The 17,035-nt window shown below is 39.8% G+C and overlaps 1 protein-coding gene across 9 annotated transcripts in view; it reads right to left on the reverse strand.

Annotated features, from left to right (window-relative positions):
* The window catches only part of LOC116322598 (CUB and sushi domain-containing protein 3-like), a 228,863-nt gene that overhangs the window by 63,719 nt on the left and 148,109 nt on the right, over positions 1–17,035 (reverse strand). For 8 of the 9 annotated variants that reach the window (XR_005614833.1, XR_005614834.1, XM_039619520.1 and 5 more), the window contains 9 exons: positions 13,011–13,129; positions 11,888–11,957; positions 10,101–10,217; positions 9,688–9,897; positions 7,681–7,869; positions 6,536–6,713; positions 3,928–4,073; positions 3,357–3,437; positions 2,537–2,650 (listed from right to left, as the gene is read on the reverse strand). Coding sequence is in view for 7 of the 9 variants with exons in the window: in XM_039619520.1 (XP_039475454.1) it covers positions 2,537–2,650; positions 3,357–3,437; positions 3,928–4,073; positions 6,536–6,713; positions 7,681–7,869; positions 9,688–9,897; positions 10,101–10,217; positions 11,888–11,957; positions 13,011–13,129 (1,224 nt within the window). In the remaining 2 variants the exon portion in view is untranslated. The remainder of the gene's footprint in view (positions 1–2,536; positions 2,651–3,356; positions 3,438–3,927; positions 4,074–6,535; positions 6,714–7,680; positions 7,870–9,687; positions 9,898–10,100; positions 10,218–11,887; positions 11,958–13,010; positions 13,130–17,035) is intronic. The other variant, XM_039619515.1, reaches the window with a different exon arrangement.

Raw genomic sequence — 17,035 nt, forward strand, 5'->3', positions numbered from 1 at the left:
AGGCTTTTATAAAGACAGAGCTTGGGGGAATATCTTAAAAACCAAGAATATTTGGGGGTTTAAATGCCTAGCCATGCAAGGACATTACAGTGTTATCTTAATAGCATAAAATTACAATTAACATAGGGGCTGACAGCAAATAACAGCAGAATACAGAGAGCACATGAGAATTCTTTTTCATGCCCTTTCGGCAAGCTGTGACAAGAAGTGGCTCCTATGCACGTTTACTGTGGCAGTCCCTTGGATGTGAATAGCAGGTCAACTCAAATTAAGTTCAACTTTACACGTCCCAAGGAGAGCAATTAGTTTCATGCTAGAGGTGGCACAAAGACATACCATATCCAACACGGTAGGATGAATTCTTGAATAAAATGAAAAGGCAATCCATGAAAATGTCACATAATAAATTAGTCACTCTACAGTTATCTTAACTATGCTAATATGATGCTCAAAGCAAGATTTAAGGACAGTCTGAACAAATGACTTGCAATCAATGACACATTTGAACACTTTAAAGATGTTGATTTAACACCTCTGCAGCTTTTTGTATTGTACCTGGGTATGGGCACGTTCTCTTAGCTAAACGAATATAGTTTAGCAAATAGCTTGGTTTTGCTTAGGTGACTAAGCAGACCAACTTTCCTGGCAAAGTACAGTATTTACATCAGATGTTTTATGATGAATGAGAGCATTTGCTGTCCAACACAAAAATATTTTAGCACATCTCAAACAGCAGTGTGACTTATTGTGTACTACTTGAATAGTCCCAACGTGTTTTGTAGTCAACTGTAGTCACTCAAATTAAAACCTGTGAAAATATTTCAAGTGCAATGTGTGAATTTCTGATGCTATGAGCTTGCTGCTCTTGGCAGAGCTCTGTGTAGTCAGTAACACATGACAAGGTGAGCTGGCCGACCAGCCTTGGTGAGATGGCTTGAAATATTGCCCAGTACTCAAAAAGTGACTGAATGCCCTCTTTTGGCACAAGCGAAGTTTATCAGTTTATTCATATTGATGGAAATCAGCTGTTTTAACTACAAACATTTTCCTTCACAACATACTGCTTGTTGCTGATACCCTTCATGTTGACATAATGTGGTATAAAGACTCATACAGGACATATAAGAGCTTTAGTGAAGAGAGATCTGTATGCCATATCTACTCTGATGAAGTAAGCAATCAAGCTTTGTTTCTCATCCATTTCCTATCCCCTTTATTCCAGCATGTCTAATAAGCTTATAACATGCTGCTCAACTTCATGCTGCCTGTGCTTTTGTAAATTATTAATACTGAAAAATGCTAGGTAAGCCCAGTACAGCACAAGTGAAGGTGGTTTGTTCTCTTTGCACACAAACACGTCTGTCCATCTAAATTAATTCCAACTCAAATTATCATTTTTCAGGTCCCTCACCTTTGTGCCTATGTTAATTGAGCTACCTACTGACAGATGCTTGTGTGGCTGGTTTGAATAGAAAAGCATAAGAAGATCTGAGGTTTACTTATCTTGGATCAAACAGTTGCTGAGCCTAATCTTTGCTGTTGCTGTGTTTTTATTGTGAAATCTACCATGTAATAATTTAAAATTAAAGTCAGTCAAATTCTGAAAACAGAGTTAGCAGCAAAATCACAGCAGGGAGAAAACAAAGATATCAAGTCAGGCATCAAGTAACAACAGCCAGGGATAAGCAAATAGGCTCCAAATAACTAGTTGTTCTCTACGTTGTTTTATGAATGCAGGCTTGAGGTTTGTCAAGCATCTGTCATGCCTTGATCACAAGTCCGATGCGATTACTCACTGTTTCTACAAATACAAAGACAGAAATGCTCATCAAGTCAAGACTTGTAGACAAAGGACTTCAGGGCACTTCAAAAGATGTCTAACCACAGGGGATAGAAGGTTTCAGAGTGCTCTGTTGTGTGGAGCAGAGATTTACTGGCACGACAGGGAGGCTGAAGGCATTTGTTGTTTCGTCTAAACAAAATCTTTGATGCAGGCGACAGGAATTTCTTTTACTTTGTTCCTTGTTTGTAATTCCATCTTCGAAAGAATTATGGGTAAGCAAACATCAATCAAACCCATGAGACCGTTACGTAGGGGTAGAATATCTGTTTTTACAGCACGTGAAAACCTGCTGATCTGTAATTGGTTTCAAACTTACCCATTACAGTAAAACTGCTGGCTATATGCAAATGTCAGTCTATGGACTTGGATCAGTAATATTGTTACTCTGAATCTTGATAAATTGGAATAGAGCTGCTTTTTGCCACCTGGTGCCTGCTGGACGAGGCTCTGCTGGCAGTCTGTCAAATAATGCATCAGTGGGTGCTGCTTACTGTAACCAGCCTTAGCACTGTGGTGTCAAGCACCACATAACATAAACAGGTTTGCATACATATATATATGTATGTGTGGGGGGAATGTGTACACACATTGTGAGGAACACTTAAACACAAATACAAATAAATAAATAAATAAATAAAACAGAAAAATTTAAAACATACCCAAAGACTCCAAGTCACACTGAATGAAACCAACCTTGACAGACTGGTGGAGGTCCATCCATCTGTAGCCTTTCTCCAAGTCGACAGGTCAGAATTTCACTGCCCACCAAGGTGAAGCCTGGCTGGCACGTGTACCGAATAATGTCCCCTGTGATATCATTTACACGTGTGATCGCACACACACACACACACACACATGCACACACACGCACACAAAGGAGGAGGGGATGTGCAAAACATATCTGTTAATAGTGTAACCCAGCCACAAACACACACACTTCCCCACAAAGCTATGCTAGTAAAAGACTCCTCAGTTGCAGCACTTGAAACAGTAATCAGCAACACATTTTGTAATGAAGATTGACATCCCCTTAGCTAGCCAGAATACTGAAGGCACTTCATTACATTATAGAAGTTAGGTAGAAGCCCATGCACACACACACACTCAATTTCAAAGACAGAAAGTGAGGCCGCCACTAGCCACACGACTTCCACTTCACTTCCCTAATCAATTATGAACACTGAAAATACAAACAGCTTATAAGAAGAGCTAATTAGCCTTACCCTCAAATTAATACTTTAATGCACGGAGCATGAATAGATAGAACATTTCAAAAGGGAGTAGAGAAAGATGAAAACGAAGAGCAAAGTGCAAGAAGGAACACATTTCTCATTTAAATGAAATCATATATACGCTTAAAAAGATATGTGTATACCAGTGTTTGTATACATATTTACTTATATATAATTACACACACACACACACACACACACACGAATAGTCTGCCTACTGCAAACTGATTTCACTTCACATTGTCCCCGGCTGGTAGACAAGCAAATAAAATAAGACAAACCTATTTCAAACTCATCATCTTCTGTTAAGATAGTGGCGTTGGCAACAGGAGGGGGTGGCTGACATGTTCTCAGCTGGTACGCTGTTGGGGAAAGGGCAAACAAACTGAATCCTTGAACAGAGTGAGTGCTGTGTGAGCATTTGAAGACAGAAATAAAGACAGGCAAACAGCGTCTCTCTCATCATACTGAAACTTGATTAGATCAGTAATTGCCACCTATCACTGTTCATGATCATCAAAAAACAATCACTAATTTAGTTGAGATAGGGAGCGTTTTATTATTAATCAGCTCCTCTTTGAAAGGGTGTTTTAATAGCGCAAGAAAAAAAAGCTTTAGACTGCATTTATCATTTATCATTAGAGCTGGAAGCAATGCTATGACAGAAGGTATTGAGAAGACTTAATAAAAAAGCGACAACTAAAGGCATTTCAATATAGAAACAAGGGGTCTACTTTTCTCTTCTCGGTTGCTCTCTACTCATTACTACAGTAATTCCTGCAGTTATTGCCTGAATAAGGATCATTGCAATAAGTTAGGCATGAGGTCTCCACTTAAGTTAGGAGACGTTACCGAAATAATGCAGCTCAAAGAAGCCGCTGGTGCTGAAGTCGCTGTGGAACTTGATGAGGACCTGATTGGCAGTGGTGGACACGCCCTCCTGTACAGAGCTGCCACTAAACTGACCGATTTGGGGTGAGCTCTGGTCAGGTCCGTCCCTAGTGCAGAGATATAGAGGTAGAGAAAGTAAAGGAAAGAAAGGAAGGGTGGAGAAAGGAGGAAGGCAGAAACAGAGAAAATAATTTCTGGTTTAACACCCGTTTGCTTTAACCAGTTGCTGGAATAAAAGAGCCCTGACAGTCTCTAAAATTTTTCTCAGCAATCAAGAGTCAAAGATATATAAAAATGTATTGAACATAATTCAAGGGATATTGATGCAGGCTAAAAAAACCAAAAACCCATCATCCTAATTACACGGATGCCATGTCTAAGGCATCTCTTGGACAACGTCACACTTTGAGCATTTTCGTTCTCTGGCCCCAAAATAAATGTGTTAAAGCACCTATGGGCTTAAAGTGTTAAAGCATCTATGGATTTTCCCTAAAAAGATTGTCTGTCATGTGTGGAACTGAGGAATGGCGTGTACTGAAGTATCCTGTTTGAGATGGAGCTCAGCCTCAGGATAGAATTCTTGATTTATGAGTAAAGAACGTTAGCATAAGCAGCCTGTGCAGGTTGGGGCTACAGCATTACAAAAGCATTAGAAATTTTTGGTTGAGTGGACCTCTCCTGAAAAGTGGCAGTTAAAGCAAGACAGATACCTAATTAGGAAGCCTCTAGCATGCCTCCCTGTAGAGACATCAGGCACGTCTGACTGGGAGGAGACCCCAAGGCAGACCCAGAACATACTTATACATTCCAGCTGGCCTGGGTGGACCTCAAGATGCCCCAGGTAGAGCCTGGAGAAAGCGTCTAAAATGGATGAATAGACAGACGCTGGTCTGGATATTGTGACACTTTATATCTTGAACGGTAATTGGAGTTTGCTATTTGACTCACTGGATTAGCATTAGAGTTAGGAGAGGCTTTTCAATGTACGTTTTATCCATGGCTGAGATTTCTCAGGAAATTTACTGACAGCAATCTGTATATCCCTACTGCAACATTAAACTACATTTGTGGACAACATATTCCCCTGCTCAAAGATGAAAAGATGAACTGGTGGATGGCTGTGGGGTAATAATAGAAGCTGTCATTAGCAGTGAAGCCATTTCTGAGCCATGCATTAGCTAGCAGCTCTAAAACAGAGAATCAGCTGCCCTAATGAGAGCAGAGAGAACTTTCAAACCCTTGCAGGTGCATGGCCGTGATCTATGTCTGGAGTAAAATATCATGTTAGCATACAAAAACAACCCAAACAGTACTTTTCTTTGGGGATAAAAAATGCACCAGAAGACAGCACTTTTCTATTATGTATAAATGTTATTTTTTAACAAGAGAAATGTATTTAATTACTGCCACTTTCAAGCAGCTCCAGGCTTTCTTTTCTAAATCACACTAAATGTTTTTTTTTTTTCTTATATTTGTGTACCTTAAATATTGTATATACTGGAAGTCTTACTGCAGTTTCATTTAAGAGAGATCAGCAAAATAAAAGACAGCAGTCAGGCAGGGAAACAAAATGTTACCATCAAGGGACAGATTGTTTATGCGCCATTTGATTTGAAAACAGTAGTGCCAGTGGCTCCCTCCTCCCATACCATCAATGGCAGCCCCGGATGCTGGAAGGCATTTCCCTCCCTTATTACCCAAGAGGACCGCTCTATGACTGCCTCAGACAACAGAGAGGATGCAGAAAGATACAGGGAAAAGGGGAGATGGGGAGATAGTGGCTGGAGTGACAGGAGGCAGGTAGTATTGTTTACTGTCGTACAACTATCTGCAAAGTTTCTCCATTGTAAACAGACATCCCAAGCAACTCAAAGTTGATGTTTTCATGCTGATACACATTTCTGTCTTTTATGGTACACTTGCTGGGGGATTTAAAGTAAAAGCAAAAGTTTGGGGAGTACAGAAAGGGAGCGCAGTGATTCAGACTTAAATTTCTTTTAGTTAATCACATAAAAACATCTATTTGTACAGAAGGATGGAAAAAGATTTTCAGTAAGAGAAAGGCATAAATGTCAGGACATTTATTTTCCACATATTTGTTGTCGTGTCTGTGTGTTGTCATAAGCTGTGAATGTAACTTATTTAACCGGCCTCTGGCCTTAAAACATGTTTGCTTTGTAAAGCTCACATTAATTTGTTATTTAGAAAGAATGTCTCGAGACATTTGGCTAGCACCATTCTCTGTTTGTCTGTGTGGGGTTTCTGCAGGTACTACAACTTCCTCCAACAGTCCAAAGACATGAATATTAGACTAACTGGTGAATGTAAATTGGCACTAGATGTGAATGTCTGTCTCTCTGTGTGAACCCTATGATGGGCTGGCAACTAGTCCAGGATACCTCTCCCTCAAAGTCAGCTGGGTCAGACCGTCCCTGATCTTTTAAACTGAAAAAGTGGTTAAGAAAAAGTCTGTATTGAGGTCTGCGCACAGAAACAGCATGTGTTTCATGAGTGCTATAAGCTGATGATTGATAAATAACATCATACTGAGAGAGAAATGAGGGCTTACCACACAGTGATGTAGTCGTAGATTGGCTCGGTATTGATAACGGAGAAATTTATGTAGATGCCGTACCCAGGGGGTACTCTGACGGTCCACATGCAGTCCTGGAAGTGTGGATACTCGGCTGGGTGTCCAGGAGAGTAAATTGTGCCATTCATGGATGTTATATTCCCACCACACAGAGCTAGAGGAGGGAAGAGAGTAAGCAATGTCGGACAGAAATAGAAAGCCAGTCATACCTCAAGTGATAAAAGTAGCTTTTATGGTTGTATTGCCACTAACAGTTGATAAAATAAGCCATAACGGCGTGTTATTGGGTTATCACCCAGATACTTGGGGGGGGAGAATGCACCTGTTACACACAAATGCAAGGAATGGTTACTGGCTGTTGTGAAGTTGATGATGATGACTGATTTTGACAGCAAAACTCCCTCTATCAAACCCCCCTTAGATGTTTAAATCTGACTTTGAACTAGGAGTCAAAGCCAAAGCATTACCCGCAGGATAAAAAAAAAAGAAGTGCTGTAAACCTGACAGGAGCAATACAGCATGTAAGAACCAAAACAACATTTTAAGGTAAATATAAAACTATCGTGTGGTCTTATAAAGTCTGCTGTTGCATCGTTTAACTGATGAAAGATTGTTTAGCGTACCTGAGTGACATCTAAGGCGACTCCTTGAGAATTACATAAAAGACCAGCATGTTCAGATTTGCATTAAAGACTTGAAGATGCTCCATGTATCATTATAATCGCTAAGCATCGGTTTATAGTTCAGTAAAATAGTATTGAATAGCTGGTGAGTCTCATGCTTTGATGTGCTAGAATTAAAGACAGCACAACAAGTAGACTGTATTCTATTATAAAATGAACTATTTAAAATAACAAAGATATTTTTTGTAATGAAAAAGAATCTTCATCTTTACTTTAGTTAGCTGCACAGATATTTAAATATTTTCCTACTGATTTTGAAACCAGAAACATCAAAGAGCGTTTTGGGATGAATAAACAGAATATGTTGATTCACCAAATATAAGAAATTCATAGGAAACATTTAGATACTGAATAGATCGAGTGCCACTTTTTTTCTGCATATGAATGACACTTGGTGCAAAGAGACTGCTGAGCTTAGAGGGTACCTAAGGCACTCACCTTCACAGCGGGGGATGGGGTGGTTCCAGTTTCTGCTGATTCCATGCAGACATGTGAGCGACTGTTCTCCAAGAAGAGTGTAACCTGGCAGGCACTCAAAGGAAATCGTCATCCCCACGCTGTAGTCCTGTCCGATCACTATGCCGTTACGAAACGGCCGTGGGTCTGGGCACCTCTGTAGCTCATATGCTGGGGGGGGAAGTAAAACCCATCCAAGACAAAGAGGATCATAAAACACAGAACTTAACACCGGGGTAAAAATAATACTTTTCAAGGACATGTGGTATGCAATTGCAATGTCTCAGAAAATGCAAGAGGTTTTCTTTAATCTTACAACCTCAGTGAAAGAAACTGCCGTGCATACCTAATTACAAAACTTTCTCCCTTGTCTGTACCTAATGTAAATAATGGGCTTTTAAGTGTCCTGTTAGAGAGCGCTTCAAACTTCTTTCACTTCACTTGCAAAACCCAATTTCAAAGTGCCCATAGGAAGCTTATTTAAAATCTCATAATTTTAACTTTGATTAAAAATTGATTAAAAACAATGATTAAATGCATAAAATGAGCAAAGCCCTACAAACTGTCACCTGCTAAGAAAATTTTTAGCTTTACGCAAATTCTAAAGACAACCTTTAGCCTCTAAATTTCATCTTATATGTAAATGTCGCATCCATCACATCAAAGCTGTATTCTTTAACTTACGTACTACTGATTTTGACAGGCAACACTGTTACATCACTGTTGTAACACATGGATTTTAGTAATGCACAGCAGCAGGTTGGAAAATGTCTTGAAATTAGCCTTGAGGAGCTGCATAAGAGTCACTATTTATCATTCTGTTGGCTCACAGCAAAAACAGGAAAATTACATGAATGAGAATAGTTGAATCTGCTTGTAATAAAACACATACATATGTGAGAGGACATAGAGCAGGAGAGAAATAAACAGATAATAAATTTAGCCATATTATTTGCACATTGTGCAAACACTAAGCATCTAGGGATTTTGTTTTTGTTTGAACAGGCTTTCTACTGAGAATTTGTATTGAATTATTATTTATTTATTTTAAAACTTCCTGTCTGTTTTAATGCGTCTTATTGTATTTTTCTGTTGGCTATTATGGCACTTAATGCTCTTATTTACTTTAATCTTTTTGTGTACCTCGCTTTGACTGTCTGTCTGTGTATCTTAATAAATACATTTTACTTACTTCATTGTTGTGGGGACAGAGTCTCAAAATTTTGCCAGGGTGTTACATAGTGATGTAAATAAGTCACAGAGGAAAAGCATGGGCAGTTCAACAGGGGTAGTCTTTACTTTTGAAGAGAATACCTCACCTTCTTACCCTTTGCAAACCTATTATATGAGCAAAATATCTAACAGACTACAGTACAGGAAAAGACCTAAAAGCATGATATGGACACTTGGTTATCGTTTGTTCAATTCAATTCAATTCAAGTATTTATTGTCATTGTCAAGAACAATGAAATTGTGCTTGTTATGACTATTGTTGATTCTGTACTTTAATCCGGGGATTAAATTCTACATTTGGATTGTGCATGGTTAAAAAACAACAACAAAACAAACAAAAAACCCTTATTTATCTCATATTAGGCCTTTATGCAGCCCCTCAGTTCACTGTCTATCTGAGACATGCCATTTTAGCACCTGTCTCTTTAAGGTACTCTCCCTAAATGTTCCCTTTTTTTCTGATTGGCTAACCTCCAGAGGCATTCTGGGAGGCAGCACCCAGTGCTTGTGAGGTGTACCTACTGTGCTTTGGAGACATGCTGTACCTTTAGCAAATTCTCAATAACTGTGATAAGAGAAAAAAATTAAAAAGCTAGAGAACATTCAGAAGCCTAAACTTTTAAAAGATACTTTCACATAGCTCATATTTGCACTACATTATAATATGTATATATATCGTGCATGTGTAGACACACAGAACAGAAAATAAGGGCAACGATGCAGGTCCTCTTTAGCTACACTGTTTTTCTCTCTCACCCTGGTAGACAATGTGGAAGCCGGGCTTGTTCTGGGAGTAGTCGCTATGGAAGAACAGAGTAGTCTCATGGGTGGTGCTGAAGAGAGGATTGGGCAGCGTGGGGCCACTGAACCGATCAATCACTGTTCCTGTCTCAAGGCTCCCACTGCGGATCTCCAAATAGTCATGAACAGGCTCTGTGGAGAAGTTCAGAAACTGGAGATGGATCCCTAAAGAAGAGGAAAGAGAAGGTTAATGGAAGAGGTAAACCCAGGAGCACATGAATGAAGTAAAACAGAGCAAAGAGTGGATATTCCTGTCAATCACTGTATTACACTTTTATACATACTTGTACTTATACATGCTTAAAATTAGCAGGTTGTTGAGTTACAAAGGAGAAGAGAGGAGAGAAGAGAGAGGAGAGGTTACAGACCGAAGCCAATAGGGAGTTGAACTCTCCAGCTGCAGTCCAGGCTGCTTTGGTAATTCCCTGGAAAGCCTGGGCTGAGGATGACGCCGCTGAAGTCTGTCATAGAGCCGCCACACTGAGCTGAGGGAGACCAACCAAGGAGAAAGAACATGTCACTTCTCCATGGAGCGGCTCAGTGGGAAAACAAAGAAAAACAATGACTAGAGGGCTGCATATTCAGGGAGGGCAAAGAGCACTGTGTCTTTGTGTGAGTGAAAGTTTCAGCACACGCATAAACGTTACGTATGTTGTGCATGTGTATCCTACACATTCTTTATATACATGCATAGTCTATATATATATGTTTTTATGCAGAGCTGAGAAGGGTCTTTGTCTGTGTTGGATTATGTCTTTGACTTGTGCTTGTCCATCTCTTCTTGGAAAAAAAACAAAACAAGCAGACCAAGGCACCCTCCTTGCTCAGTGGTGCTTTAAATCAAAATAAATGAGAGAGTCACTATTCAATAGTCTAACTCAGTTTTGCTCAGTGGTGAAGGTGATTACTTCAACCTCCCACCTGCAACACCCCACCCTCTCTTGTTTGACTGAGTGCATTAGAGAACACTTAGCTTGCTGTGAAGGTTATACCCCTCTCTTGTGACACACAACCTAGTCTTACATGAACACCCAGGTGGTGTAATCTTATAATCTTAAAACTAAATCATTCCTGCTTTTCCCATCACAACCCCAACAGGCGCATTTGTGTGGCAAATGGTGGAAAACGCAAGTGATATTGCTGCTATTTCTATGGGGACTATCAACCAAGTCCAAAATGAGGCACAAACTATCTCGGGAGGTAATTGTGTTCCTGGCAGTGGGGAGGGGGACGGGCTTGACCTGCTTGTGTATGAAATAAAAGAGAAGACGAGAGGCACTTAAAAGGGTGTTATACGTTTGGCGCAGGGGCATCCAAAGCCTTTGATGTGGGTTTATCAGCAAACAAAATGAATACAGATCCTGGGGTGTTCAGGGAAGCGTATGTACTGTAAACGAGAGAAGACTTAAGCTAACGAGTGAACGCACACATCCGAGAACATGCCTATCGACAGCAAAGCCGGGATTTATGTCTGCAGTGAACGATGAAAACCACAGGAACAGAGTATTTACACAAAGAGCTCTTTGGGTAACCGTGCAGTTTTGTCTGTGTGCGCAAGAGTGCATTTATCACATTGCATATGTTTATGTATATGTATATAACTGAGGGGAGCAAGGTGCAAGAGAACAGCGAGGCGTAAAAGAGAATGTGGAGTTCTTCGTTGGTAATCTCTGGAAACTATCACTGTGGCAATCAACTTGAGAGGAAGTGTCGGGCGAGACAAGGGAGTCTCATCAGGAGTATCAGAAATCAAACAACACACTCAGATGGTGCAAAGCCTTATTGATTTTCAACCAAAGGGGAAAGCAGAAAATTCATAATCCCTAAGCCCCTCAAGGCATCTATTCCCAGCCATCACACCTCCCAACCCCCCGATCGTACAATAAAATTCTCCTAATACAATAAAATGCCCTCTTTGAGGCTGCTGAGCTATCGGGTCATTGTATATGAGAAAAATATTAGTATGAGAGAAATATAAATAAGGAGAAGATAGAAGAAAGATAAACGAGTCAATGAGAAAAATTGAATGGCAAAAATGGGAAAGAAAAAGATCTAGTTTGAGTTTGGTGCTACAAATATGGGTTTGTTGTCAACAATATCGCCTCATTGAAATGCTGTCACTAGAGCTGTCAGACTGTATGAGATAATACATTACCTAAGCACAGAGGTACGGGGTAATTCCATCTTCTGACAGGACCAGGCATGCAGGTAATATATGCATTACCCTGTTCAAGAAAACAAACAAAAACTGTTTACTGTCAATTCCCTTTCAGCAAAACACTGTGAAGTTAAAAATGAAAAGGAACACGATGAGATCAAACCAGCAGGTGACCCCAGTATATTTGATCTCTGTCCTGTGGATCTTTGGATTTAGTCAAAATCCCCTTCTTGTGTGTAAATATCAAGAGTAGGGCAGGATGTTCTCGCTGCTAGGTAGACAATGGGAGTAAGCACCCCGAGATAAGAACAGAAAAAAACATCTGCAAACATAATTGTGTTGAATACAAAAAAGGGAATCTAAATGTGATGGTTAATATTCAGAGCATTAATGTTGTTTTAAACATAGAAACTGGAATTTGCCTGCATGTTTGTAAAATGCATACATGCAGGGTGATTCTCCAAAAACCTGTACACTAACATCACGCCTGAAAAAACATAGCTATACTGCGCACTCACACACTACCTACCTAAACTCAAAAGACTCATCCATACTTGTGCTTTTGTTACTACACCCGCCTCAAGTCTATTTCTGGTGTTCACACACTCAGCCTGAAGATGTGTGTAAGAAGTTGCTGGTTAGTCCAGAGAGGATATGAAAAGAAGAGAATGCCCGAGCTGGGAAGAAAAATTGGTGTGGGATTAGTGAGGCGACTGTTAACACAATCCATCGCCTGTGGCCTTGGAAGGTTCTACAGCTCAAAACGCCACAGCTACTGAATCTACTCAGGCAGGATTGGAAGAAGTTAAAGCTGCTTTGTAACGAACACACTAGGACTCACACTTACACAAACATGCAAGCAGGGAGGCGTGCAAGCAATGTACGCACACATACACGCGCACACGCACAAATAAACCTGCAAACACACTTGCCCATTCCCATACTTCTTTCCTGTACTCTTCCGCTCACACACACACACATAAAAGTCATCAAAAGGACTTGTTCCTCTGTTTTAAAAGATTCATCCTTTAGAGGATCCCCATGAAAATGTCACTCATTTAGGCAGGTCAATCTTTTTCACTAAGAGAGCTGCAGATCTGCACTTCATATTTCCACCTACCTGTAGTGAAAAGCCTTGATCGCATTGGAAGGAAACCATGTCACCCACAGTGTAACGATCTCCAACTTTTCGGCCATTACTGGGAGGCAGCGGCTCTGGACACGAATCCAAACCTATTGCTTAGGACAGAGTCACAACACACAAGTGTGGACAGCGATCATTCTTCTGCATATCAAAGAAACTCCTCCATATATATTTGGAGTAAATATTTACATTTAATCAACCAGTACCTATAGAGGGAAGGAATAATTTAATTAAAACCAACCTTTTTAACATAATTATACAATTCCTCATTTTAATGTGCTTGTAATTGCATATTAATTGAGCAAGCCCCCCCCCCACACCGACTCTTTGTCTCTCTTTCCCCTCATCATAACGTTTAGAAAGTGGGACAAGCTATAAAGCTATTCTACTCGTGGCTGTAATCGCAAAATCCTTCTGACTGTGATCTGAAGCAATCACTGTGAAATTACAAAGCAATCCCTGAAGTATTACTTGACAGACGCATTGAGCCCCATTGGAAAGAAATGATTACAGTGCCACTTGCCAGGTAGTGAAAGGCTAGATATTGTGTTTTAATGGCTTAAAAGCAATGGTGATGCCAGCTATATGGGCTATATTAATGTAGGACATTTTAAGGAAATTTGAGCCTTCGCTGCTTTTTACAAATAAAAGAAAGAAAAAAAGACAAGAAATATAGTCAGGTTGCAATTTCATTTATCTAAGAAGTGACTAAAATATATTGACAGGCAGAGGAGAAAACATTTTACTTCATTACTTTGAGGCATATAATGCTGTTATTCAATGAAAGGCAGCACTGGAGACGTGCTCATCTTAAACATTTTTCAACTCGCACCAGTCGTCTGTCAAACATTGTTTTTCAATGCATCAAACAACATGAAAATAGGCCGACAAAAAACAGGAGATAGTTATCTTCGTAATAACCCATATACAAATCTAGATGGTTTTATTAGGTTTCCTTCATAATGTATAATTTGTAAGCAGGCCGCAGGGAGTGGAATAGTGTAGACAAATACAGCATCCCCAACAACGTTGCAGGCAAACACAAGCATTTCACAAGCACTCGCATTCAAGCCCACTCAAAGAGTTAACTTGTCCAAACAAGTCAGTGGGTAGATGAACACAAACATGGTAGGGGAACTGCCCACAAAAAATTCAGAACAATTTAAAGGCGACTCTGAATAGCAGGAGTGGTCACTCCACTCAACATCTAGTGAAAGTTAGAGAGGATATTTGAGTGGGAGGAGACGGTAACCCGAGAGACGCAGAGCAGGAAGCAACGTGAAAGCAGCTGGAGATAGAACAATTCAACAAGAGACAAGCTACTGTACAGGGCGAGTGGGTGGATGCTTTGAAGCTGTGAAGTTCTGTCATATGTGGGTATAAATAAGAGCAATACTCTGACAAATTCTTTGACTTAGAAATGTTTAATTAATTTCAAGGAGATTTGATGACACAATTCACAAGAGCGGAGCAGTTGCTGCTGCCATATTAGGCTGCCAGAAGGTAATTTTGACATTAAAGCACAATGCAGCTCTAAAATTGTCATGTGCACTGATGATAAGGAATAATCGGCCTGTCTCTTGCAGTGTTTTGTGAAATTTGCACTGTTCACTTCAAACAATGAAAATATTAAAAAGGTTGTCAAACCCTGTAATAATACAGAACGCCCAGGTTCAGGAAAGTGACCCTCCCAAAGCCAGAGGTGGAGCACCAGATCTTAAGAAACATGGCAAACACTTAGGTTGGGTTAAAACTGTGTGTCTGCTAACATTATGGCTCAGGTTCCTGCCCCCTTGTTGACGGTTTCCACTCAAGCTGTCAGGGCCACCTGCTTCTGCATGTGCACCCATGTCTTGAAGCAGTGTTGTCCTTATCAAACATGAGGCCCTGCCGAATGCATCCAGGCAAAGCAATTTCAATCATGTGTGTCATCAGTTACTATCCAGTGGTGCCCACTAGCCAAGAGTTGCATGTGAGAGTTTTATCTGCTCTTGTGCTTTTACATAAATTCGATCAGTTCAATATTTATTTTTTAAAAATTAAACTCGACCTGCAAAGAACACAACTGTTTAGTATTCCAAACAGTAGGAGGAGGTTTGAGACAAAAAAAAAATGCAGGGACAATAAAAGCTACCCGAAAGATGAGGCAGGAAAATATGCAGGTCAGACAATATAGAAGAGCCTACTGTGTAGAAAAAAGTTCCTTTGCAAAGGTATATATGCAAATGCAACGGCTCACTTTTACGAGGCAATATACTGTGGATACACACTGCTCACAGCACAGGCGACTCCAAGCTTAAGATGCGGAGGCGATAGAGTGTGGCAGGTGGTGGTTTCCACCTGTGGGTGGAGGAGCAGTAAAACAACTTAAGGTAGATAAAATCAAATTTCTGTCTCAGTTTTTCTTTTTTTTTTTAAACAGACATTAACAAAGTGTGAAGCACAATATCAATTACGACACTGTGACATTTTTATGTCGTTCATCAGATTTCCATCCCTAATCCTGCCACTAATTTTTAAATATGACTACTTTTATCAATATAATAAACCAGCCACTCTAATTGCTTTGCACAATTAATTTAATCAAGACATTAAAGTATCAAAATGAATTATAAAATAGTGCATGAATGCATTTAGTATTAACACACTATGTGCAGAGGAAGTGAGTGCGTTAAATGAACAATCAACAGATCTCTTGATATTATATATGCGTCACAATGACACCTGCTATGCAACAAGATATAGTTAGCTGTTTATTGTGAGTAAAAATATGTAAGACTGTGTTCTTGCAATATTTTCTTACAGAGTTACAGCAACAGTCAAAAGTTTGGACAGACTCAATTTTTGAATTGTACTCTATACGATGTTGGGTTAGATTAAATAAGACACATTAAAACTAGTACACAGCTGTGCTGCATGCCAGGACTGACTGATGAAAAAATCTAAAGCCAAATCTATATGTCAATAGATGTGATCTGTGTATGCACAGATGATGCTAATAATACATGTGACTTTGAACCAGAATGAAAATAGTAGCAAATGCTAACAGATGTGCATTTCATAAAGACTGAAAGACTCTTTCACATGCACTAGCAGTTTTTCAGGTCATCATACAGCCTTTAGTACTGAAAAATAGTGTAGTAAGAAAATGTGAATGAGTAGTAACCTGGTAATTTCTGCTCTTAATCTTTAACAATGCTGCAAGGCTTAGCCGTGATACATATAATTCATAAGGAAAAGTGTGGAAGTACTTATCGAGGAGATTACAGGTAGTAACCATAGACTTGACACTGCTATATTTTCTTGGTGTGACTGAAGTTAAGAAAGTCTGGAAAGATCTTAAGACCATGTCAAAGAAAGAGTGCCTTTCTGAGCTGTCGAACAATTGATTCAGTGTGGTGTCACAGTTATTCCATGTAGCAGCGAAAATAAGCCAAACTTCGGTAGACGGCAGTGATCGAAGCCCAATATGGGACTTTATTTGGGATGCAAGCTGCTATACAGCATGTGCGAACACTGCAATTATGTTTTCAGCTATAGCATTCTGTTTGCCTTAGGAGAGCTGCTTAAACGTTTTTCTTTTAAGATGTTGTACTGGCGGGTGGTATACAGAATTTCTATGACTGGTCTCAGTGGACGGCAACAATCACCCAAAGGAAACATTTTAAAACAGATGGTTAGTTGGCTGGGTGTGTGCCAATCGCTGTTGCTGTTTTCTACCCCCTCTACTGAGCTTTCAGAGCATTAATTGGGAACTAAAAACTCAAGTGCGTGAAATATAAATGACTATTTCAAGCCAAGCAGTGTAGATACATCTAACTACAGGTCAGAAGAGGATTAATGTAATAGGTAATGTGACCAAATAAATTAGACTCTGAAATCTGCTATATGTAGGATAAAATATCAGAAAGTGGAAAAACTGCAGTACTTCACGAGTGGTTCCATAGGGAAGCTACATGGATTAATCACACATCCACATTTTTTTTCTCTTTTCTTATTGC

The sequence above is a fragment of the Oreochromis aureus genome, linkage group 11 (assembly GCF_013358895.1).
Source record: "Oreochromis aureus strain Israel breed Guangdong linkage group 11, ZZ_aureus, whole genome shotgun sequence".
Lineage (NCBI taxonomy): Eukaryota > Metazoa > Chordata > Actinopteri > Cichliformes > Cichlidae > Oreochromis > Oreochromis aureus.